Source organism: Lathyrus oleraceus, chromosome 5 (genome assembly GCF_024323335.1).
Source record: "Lathyrus oleraceus cultivar Zhongwan6 chromosome 5, CAAS_Psat_ZW6_1.0, whole genome shotgun sequence".
In the NCBI taxonomy this organism is placed as follows: domain Eukaryota; kingdom Viridiplantae; phylum Streptophyta; class Magnoliopsida; order Fabales; family Fabaceae; genus Lathyrus; species Lathyrus oleraceus.
This window is the reverse complement of record NC_066583.1, coordinates 390,023,788-390,033,564: the sequence shown is the minus strand read 5'-3', so window position 1 is coordinate 390,033,564 and position 9,777 is coordinate 390,023,788. Positions and strand designations below refer to the sequence as shown.

General features: G+C 33.5%; 1 protein-coding gene across 1 annotated transcript; it reads left to right on the top strand.

Annotated features, from left to right (window-relative positions):
* The first annotated feature begins 3,892 nt into the window (after positions 1-3,892).
* Positions 3,893-9,256, top strand: LOC127085010 (synaptotagmin-2). The gene is made up of 9 exons (XM_051025566.1): positions 3,893-4,953; positions 5,570-5,811; positions 6,784-6,802; positions 7,188-7,405; positions 7,652-7,761; positions 7,845-7,943; positions 8,245-8,695; positions 8,817-8,942; positions 9,045-9,256. The coding sequence occupies exons 1-8, from the start codon at positions 4,157-4,159 to the stop codon at positions 8,903-8,905; spliced, it is 2,025 nt and encodes a 674-aa protein (XP_050881523.1). The 5' UTR covers positions 3,893-4,156; the 3' UTR covers positions 8,906-8,942; positions 9,045-9,256.
* Positions 9,257-9,777: the final 521 nt, after the last annotated feature.

Sequence of the window (9,777 nt, the reverse complement as noted above, 5' to 3'; positions counted from 1 at the left end):
TTGAAAAGGTTTAAAGGTAACAACCTTATATCTTTTGTAACTAATGCACTTGGGCCCAAGATGACATAGGCACCAAAGGTGAAACCTTAGTGTTTATAGGTAAGCTTTTCATCTTGGAGTTTCGACGATTATTAATAAAGCTATACAAAGCAATATTATACTTCTAAAGTATTCAATATTTATGTAGTCTTTGTTCCGAGTATGAACAATGATGACAAATATCAACCGTTGTGATCAAAGCAAAGTTTTTAAGAATATATTAAAGTATTTGACCTTTAGCAATGACTTTAACACACATTCCATAATAAGCCTGAAATCCCTTTTGCTGCCAAGATAAAGAGAAAAGGGGAGAGAGGATCCCATTGACGAAGACCTCTTCTAGCTTGAAAATCAATCGTAGGGTTACCATTATTCAAAATCGAGAAGGAAGAAGAACAAACGTAGACCTTAGTCCATTTTATTCTAAATTTCATCCTTGTCAAAATGTAAAATAAGTAATCCTAAGAAATGGAATCAAAGGCCTTTTCAAAATCTACCTTAAAAATAAATAAGCCTTTCATGTTCCTCCTTTTGTAATCAATCACTTTATTTAGCACCAAGACACCATCATGCAATCCTGTGTTAGGAACAATAGAATATTCAGTAGCCGAAACAATCTTGTCCATCACACCCTTTAATCTCCCAATTAATTTCAAAATAATCCTATAAATGCTATCAATTAGACAAATTAGACGGTAGTCATTTAAGCTTTAAGGGTTCTCACATTTGGGGATAAGAGAAATACAAGTTGATGATAATTCCTTATGAAGATGTGTCTGCATAAAAAATTCACTGATATAATAAAAGATATCATGTTTAGTAATTTCCCAACTAGCTTTGAAGAATTCCATTGAAAACCATATGGGTCAGGGTTTTTCCCACTTGTATCATTCAAAATAACTTCCCTTACATCATGCATAGAAAATTAAGCTTCCAAACCAACCTTATCTTCATGAGAAAGTTAATTAAAGGGCCCCCTCTCAAGCAAAGGACTATTAGGAAAAAGGCTTTTGGAAACTATTTTTGATATTATCAAAAACCATTTTCTTTACAGCCTTAACACCATTAACTATCACCTCCCCTGATTTGAAACCCATAATATTGTTACAACAATACCTTTATTTCATGTAAGAGGAAGAATTTAGAATTTTGATCTCCTTCCTTCAACCAATGACATTTAGACTTTTGCTTGATCATATATTCTCAAACATGTAATCTGTCTCAAACCAAAACTTAAGCCTCAATCCTTTTACGATTAATTTCTGCTAATGCCACATCACCATCGGCTACTACCATCATGTCTAGATCGTTGAGATATTTAAAAGCAAGGTGGACCTGTAAATTCTGAATACTGAACACTTTCGTGTTCCACACCTTCAGTTGGTTCTTATGAGCCTTAAGTTTTTATTTAAAATAAAACATTTTTCGCCCTTGAATGTTAGAAGATGGGAAAAAATCTTCTATCAAAGAAAGGAAACCAGGATGCTCAATCCACGTCATAGAAAATTTAAACATCTTTTGGCCCCAATTTAACATGCTAGATTTAATCGATGTAGGACAATCATCTAAGATGCTACGCTTATCAATTGATTGTCCAAATCAACCCCTCATTTATCAATCTGAGATGGCACGCTTATCAATTGATTGCCCATTATGAGAATTCCTGCATTTCAGCTTGATTAAATTGAGATCTAGGGAATTTTCTCTCGGTAATTCTTTTAATTGCATTAAAATCCCCTCTTACACACCAATCACTTGAAGGGAATAATGATTTTAACTTGATAAGCTCTGCCCACAAGCGTCTTTTACTTTGAATCGCACAAGATGAATAAATATTCACAAAATAAATAATCACCCATCTCCAAACAACTTAAATTCCAATCAATTCTTCCCCTCAAAATTGAGCAAAACATCAAACAAAAAGGCATTCCATAAAAGTAACATGCCTCCTAACCTTCCAACTGCATTTTTGGCACTTCACATGATATTGATATGCCTTCAAAAAGAATGAGCCAGAGAATTCACCATAATTTACATCTTTGTTTCTTGTAGCATACATACATCTACTTTTCCAGAGCTGAGAAGATTCTGAATAACATGCTTCTTGGATTAATTCCCCCTCCAATGTTAAAGGATAACACATTCATGGTAAACCCAAATTGTTTTTGTCCTTGTGAGTATTCGCATCTTGATCCCTTGCTTCAAGACACCGAATTTCATCTATGACCATTATTTCATTGTCGCCTGACTCACCTCCTTTAATACCCAGTTCAAATGCTTTTTTCCAAAAAATGTACGCGACACCATCTTCCTACTTGTTTTAGAATCTCAAATTTCCTTGTTGAACATCAAGATCTGAAGTTGACTCATAACATAATGCTGAACCCCTAGAAAATTGTCCTTTGAATGATTGAAGGACTCATATTTCGCTTTCGATTTAGATAAGGGCGAAATCAATGAGGAAAAATAAGATGGTTTAAAAAGAGGAAATTCTCTAGTTTTTCTTTGAATCCCATGTGAATTCTTAGATGAGATGAACACTTGAGTAACTTATGAGATCCTATTCGAATCACCTATTACTGAGATAAGCTTTCATTTCCTCTTTGGTTGTACCTCAAACCTTGAAGAGGAATAAGGCCCACCATTCACTAACTTCAGGCCCCAACCCATTCAACGAATCCAATTGATTTGGGCTATGCAAATTCGGTCCAGAACCATTCTCCAGGCCCAATTACATTGGACTTACATGTGACTTCTGACTCGTGTTTATTTATCAAGAATTAATCAACACATTGACTTTTTAGACTAATTGAATATTATTATTGAGAAACAAATCCCCATTTTCCCCAACCTAATGTGACTTGTTTACTACTATCGCACCCAACGCCTTTTTACTTTTGTCTGACATTGGCAAACTTACACCTTTATAGGAAAAGGTCAAACTCTGCTTTGCCACAATGTCCTTTACATTTCCACTTTTTCACTATTTCCTACTAGGGCACATGCTACAGTTACTTCTCCTTCCTTCTCCAAAACATTTACTTCATCCTCTTGCCAAAATCTTATTTTTCCGATGAGAATTATGATTTGACTAAGCATGAAATTTGAATCTTAAATGGACTTTGGGCATCCTCTACAAGTCTCATTGTGAAGCTTAAATCGTTGATAAGAACATCTATTTCTTCTAAGACTACCTTTATTTTTACTAACAAGCGTGCCACATCCATTTTAATCTTCCACCTCCTCGTATTTATCATCCAGACATAAAAACTCCCTCGATGGATTTAAAAATGTCTCACATCCAACCATAACATGGTATATAATTAATTCACTTATTAAAAATTGGATCTTACTAATGAGTAGCTTATAGACACTCTTTAAAGATTCCAAATAAAAAAAATACTATATAAAAGAAATTGAAATTGACAATTTCAATTTTTAATATATTGAGTATGTATATTTAAAAAAACTATTATTTTAAGGCTAATGCTAACATGTGCCTGAATGACATAAGTTAATGACTTATTTGCAAAAATATTTTTTTGGAATGCATGCATTTAATTTTCTAAAACTTAAAATATTATTTTATTCCACATAAATTTTTTAATTATAATATCCTTAATTTGTGTCTTAAGAGCACAAATTAACAAGACCCTTATTTTAAATTATTTTAAAGAGTGTTTCATTAACACGAGTTAGATTTCCATTAATAATTTTGGTCGGTACATAATTAAAATCTTAATCATAGTAAAAATAGTGTTTTCTTTTTTTAGTGGTAGTATTTATTTTGCACAAATACTAAAATTGAAAAAGCATAAAGTGGAGTTGTAGCTCTTGTGAGACCCTTGTCATAATGATAATCCACGTAGTCAAAATTGTAAGGCTAAAATTCTAGGTTGAAATTCCCACTAAAACGTGTCCAATCTTTCTTCAATTCAATTCAATTTCTCTCATTTTTCACACCATGCCTCTTCTTCCTCCCACTGATTACGCTACGTTTCTCGTAATCACACAATTCAGTTCAATACTCCACAATCCCAATTTCAATGTTGGTTTGTAAGATTATTCATATTCATTGTCACGACCCTATGTTCTTTCACTTCTCATCAATCCATCCATGATTCTTCAACAAGCTTCTCCCACTTTTCACTTCTCTCTTTGTCCCTGCAACAACAATGCTTTTCCTTCTAATTTTCCCCTTTCCAAAACCATGAAGAAACGCTTCATTTCAAATTATTACTCGTATCACAAATTCCGAAGAAAAAAATGGATTATTCACTCATCTTCCATTCGCAAACAAGGTTCTACTAATTGGAACGCCAATTCCACTACACGGGGTGCTAAAAGTTTCGTACTTGATAATAGGGTTTCGAATGATGAACTTGAAGAAGGTAAGTTGCAAGATTCACAAGTTCAATTGGGTTCAAACTTCACTACTTTTCAAGAGGATCCGATTGTGGATAAGCTTAGAACTCAATTGGGTGTGATTCACCCGATTCCGTCGCCTCCTATAAATGGAAACATTGCTGGTTTGTTTGTGTTTTTTTTCTTTGTTGGTGTTGTTTTTGATAAATTGTGGACTTTTAGGAAAAGGAGAAACAAAGTTAGTAGTAGTGAAGATAGTTTTCGTGGTGTGTGGCCTCAAGTGCCTACTAGTTTTTCTTTGTTTTTGGAAAAGGATTTGCAGAGGAAAGAGTCGGTTGAATGGGTGAACATGGTATTAGGGAAGTTGTGGAAGGTTTATAGAGGTGGACTTGAAAATTGGGTTATTGGGTTGCTTCAACCTGTTATTGATGATTTAGAGAAGCCTGATTATGTTGAAAGAGTTGAGATTAAGCAATTTTCATTAGGCGATGAACCTTTATCCGTTAGGAATGTTGAGCGCAGGACTTCTCGCCGTGTCAATGATTTACAGTATGTTTTTCTTCTCTCTTATGCTTTATTGTATTGTATTAATATTTCTTGACTTGATTGATTGCTATAAGTAATGTTTTTCTTCTTTGTTTATGTTTTTCTTCTTTGTTTATGTTCTATGCTGAAAGATTATTTTTTCAATTGTCATTTTCAAGCTGAGGTTTTTTATTTTTATATATGCATGTGTTCTCATTGGAATAATACTCATCAAATTGTCATCCGGGTATGTTTCAGTTATTGTAACGAGAATTTTAAAATGATGATAAGGCAATGACATGGTATTTCATTTTTTGTGGCATGAGGCAAGGGAATAGACTCGCTTTTTTCCGTGTGGTGTGTTGTCGGTCGTCATATTATAGCTTAAGTTAAATGTTTTGTTGGCTATCAGATATTGGAAAAAAATTGATCTTTTAGCTTAGGATGCTCTTCATTTGAACTAGAATTGCTATTCTGGTAATGTTTTTGATCATATCTTTTTGTAGAAAGGATTAGTTTTGGATTTTGGATAGTAATTCTATTTTTGGATTTATATTCTTAGATCCAAGGCTATTGTGTTATTTATTCTTTATTATCATATGCTTAATATAAGCAATTTATTTCCCTTGGTGTTATCTAGGTACCAGATAGGCCTTAGGTATACTGGAGGTGCCCGCATGCTTTTAAGTCTTTCTCTTAAATTTGGCATTATTCCAATTGTTGTACCTGTTGGTGTTCGAGATTTTGACATTGACGGTGAACTTTGGGTAAAATTGCGACTAATACCAACAGAACCTTGGGTCGGTGCTGCTTCATGGGCTTTTGTTTCACTTCCAAAGATCAAATTTGAGTTGTCTCCATTCCGCTTGTTCAATTTAATGGGTATGCCATTTTTTTTGTAAATCTTAGAAATTATATTATTTATATTTACTTGGATCTGAGTGACTTTGTAGGAAAATCAATTAGAAACATAGCTTTTGTAGAAAATTGTAACAAAAACAAGATGTGCTGTGAATATCATCTGTGTCTGCTCGATAAAAATTGATAATCTACACTACACCATGGTCCAATGTGCTAGTTAACCACAAAAACAAGTGAATATTATCTTACTTCTTAAAGCTGTTTGACAAAGAAAGAATAGTATAACTGTATGAATGAGTTAGTTTAGTGCCAATTCCCTAAGCATCTTTTGACAATGGACTTGCACATGATACCTGGTACTGATGAGAGTTATGTATTGGTTAGTATGGTTGTTGTAAAAGGTTATAAAGACTAGTTTGATACCCCTTCTTTACTTGCGAATTTGGAGTCTTAATGGCCAACTTAACAAATTAAACCATGTATCCTCCCTTTTTGCCGCCAACTTACATTGTGTCACAAATCAGCTCTCCCAAATACTTAGGTTGTTACCTGTTAGGTAAAGGCTCTTGATTAGTGTTGAACCGAAGTGTCTCCACACATAGGATTCTTTTAATGTTATGGACATTACACAGGCACAACTATGTTGCATTTACATTTATTTAGTTTTTATTTTAGAGTGATGGTGGCAATGATTATATTTGGGATCACTTGGTCATAGAAGCTTTTATACAATAATATGAAGAAACTACTCTCCCAAAAGCCTAACCTATTGGGTTGAGACTTGTTTTTTATTTATTTTATATTTTGATATGCTGTATTTCACATCTGGTATTTTAATTTGATAATATAGTCTTTTTTAATTGTTGTTAATATGTCATAGGTAACATGTAATTTCCTTGTATTTCAAATACATATTTTTGAAGAATATCTAACATATTGTTGCTGACATTTTTTGTTTTTTTTCTTCTTTTGTGCATTGTTGGGCATGATCAGCAATTCCAGTTCTCTCAATGTAAGTTCCATTTATTTTTTAGCTGTTATAACTTAAAAGTTCATTGCAATTGATGCTTGTGAAGCAGAGTGTGTGTACACTTGTGTGAATGCATTTTTAAAGTGGTACTACTATCTATAAAGTATTATTAGAGCATGCATTTGATGCTAGTTTTACTATTATAGAAAGTAACTGCACTTTGGAAACTTTTTTTACTCCAGATCAAATATTTATTTGATTAAAAGTCGATGGCGTTCAATTTTTTAAAATTTAGAAGTTGAGTTTTCCTTTGTTTCTCTTTAGTCCGCAGATTTCATGTTCTCTTCATGCTTATGGATTTATTCTCTCTAGATTTCATGTTCTCTTCATGTCTTGTAATGTAATTATTCTGGCCTTTCTGTTGTAGGTTTTTGACCAAACTTCTTACAGTAGATTTACCTAGACTATTTGTACGGCCAAACAAAATTGTTTTGGACTTCCAGAAGGGAAAAGCTGTTGGTCCTGTCACTGTTGGTCCCGTCGCTGATGGTGTTAAAGATGGAGAAATGCAAGAAGGAAACATGGATTCTGTTGGTGAACTATCCGTCACTCTTGTGGATGCTAGAAAGCTTCCTTATATTTTTGGTAAATTCTATAGTCTTGTATTTTCTTTTAAGTAGATTTCTGCTTTTTTTTGGATTATTTGTACTCCATTGGGACTTTCTTTTCTATTTAATAGATTTTTTTTTGCAGTCTATTTTGTAATTTATGCTATGTGAAGATGGTTTTTGTTTTATCCCTTATTCAGTATCCACAAAAATTTAGTTACAGAATAATGCGAGTTATACTGTATTGTCTACCTTACTCAATTTTTTTCTTCTGTTTTTTCAGGCAAGACAGATCCTTATGTTATTCTTAGCCTTGGAGATCAAATCATACGCAGCAAAAAGAACAGTCAAACTACTGTCATTGGCCCCCCTGGAATGCCAATTTGGAATCAGGTGGTGTTTTTGGATTTCTTGATTCATCTTTGTTTTTACTATTTCTATATTTTTCTTCGTATTAATATGTGCTAGCACTACAGGATTTCCATATGCTTGTTTCCAACCCTAAAAAGCAGAAGTTGAATATCCAAGTAAAGGACGCATTGGGATTTGCAGATTTGAGTATAGGTACAGGAGAGGTATGTATTATGTGCAATGCCTAAAGTATTTGGGTGATGTTTTATTCCTCATTTTCTCTACTTAATAGTTATGTACTTCATTCACAATCTACTGTTCATAGATAATACGATTAGTTTTTTTCTTTTTTGAACTTGCTGCTTAGCATCTTTTTTGTCATTTGTCAACTGTCCTCCTTCAACGGTAGGCTTTGTCGTATTGAGTTTCAAAGTTGGCACTTGAATAAAAAGTGAATAAGGGATTTTATAGTTAATTTTGTATTTTCCCGCATGTGCATGTTTTCTTATTTGAAAATGTTTTCAGGTTGATTTGGGATCTCTTCAAGACACAGTACCAACAGACAGAATTGTGGTCTTACAAGGGGGTTGGGGTTTTAGAGGAAAGGGCTCATCTGGGGAGATATTGCTTAGGCTAACATATAAAGCCTATGTGGAAGACGAGGAAGATGACAAGACCGGGGAGGATTTGATTGATATAGATGCTTCAGATGACGAGTTGTCTGATACAGAAGAAGCAAATGTCACTGATCAAAAGGGTGTAAGAGATTCTATGTACCAAACAGATAAAGAATCATTTATGGATGTTTTGGCTGCAATCATTGTTAGCGAAGAATTTCAAGGGATAGTAACATCTGAAGCTGGGTTTACCAAAGGTTCGGAAAATGGCTCAAATACAGCATCTAAAGTATCAAAATCTCCTGTTGCCAATGCGGAATCAACTCCTTCTAGTTCTGATAAATCTGAAGGTTCTGGAGGTACCATACTTCTATAATCTCTAATATAACCTTGTCTAACATGGATATGTATTATGTGAATGTTTGTAAGATTCATAAAGCTTCTCGTATTCACGACGAAAATAAAAACTTTGAAATGCAGAGTCAGCCTTATTTTGGCTTGCTGTGATTACCGGCATGGCACTACTAATTGCTGTCAATATCAGTGGTTCAAGTATCTTCAATCCTTGAGACGGTCTTCGACAATCTTCACCTTGGTTCAGCTAAAGTAATTCTTAAGTCTTGTGTTCTTACTTCCATTGGATAGTTCAACTGCTTTATACTTCTTGTGTATGTTCTCCACAAAGTTAATTTTTTTTTTATCTTGCAGGTTGTGCAGAAGATTTTTAATCAGATCTTTCTTTTAGCTACTAGTATAGTTTAGTATATTCATGAGTACTGGCGGCGGGTGATTCATGGCTTCTTTTTGCGAGAGCTACAGATTTTAATTCAGCTTAAATATAAATTTATTGTTCGTATATATGCAAATACAACGATATTGTTTTTTACCAGGCAATAATAAAATAGCAGGTTTTTTAACCATTACATTTGTCTGAGACTTCTTTTATAACATTTCCTATACGTGAGAGCTACAAGTATTTAAAGATAAAAAAATACAAGACAGACAAAACGATAGTATCTAATCTCACGTCCATGCATTTCTTACACAGTTTAAAAACGATAGTTAAGAAACAACATGTAAGAAAGAGACTCCTCTATAATCAGACAACAATAAAATTAAAGAATGGTGAAGAGTTAGAAATTCTATTAAATCAAACTCGACATTGTGATCGATTTTTACAAGGTGATCTATACAATGATTTGTTTGATTCATAAGAAATAACACTTCAAATAAAAAAGAAGACAAATGAAGATTTTGAGTTTTCTGAGAGATGATCATATAAACCACAATAGAGAAACCTAAACTACTTATCATTCACAAACTGGACTACTGATTATCACACTTTTCAAAAGAAATGGGGAAACGATCAACGGTTTGAAGCATTGGACCGCAAGGAACGGGAGCATCTTCTTAACGAAAGGTGCCACTTTGTATTTAATTG

Bases quoted from the DNA above. Each gene is read 5' to 3' on its own strand.
- LOC127085010 (XM_051025566.1), top strand. From the start codon at position 4,157: ATGATTCTTCAACAAGCTTCTCCCACTTTTCACTTCTCTCTTTGTCCC. The intron at 4,954-5,569 runs GTATGTTTTTCT...GGTGTTATCTAG, and splicing joins CGCCGTGTCAATGATTTACA to GTACCAGATAGGCCTTAGGT. The intron at 7,762-7,844 runs GTGGTGTTTTTG...CTAGCACTACAG, and splicing joins GAATGCCAATTTGGAATCAG to GATTTCCATATGCTTGTTTC.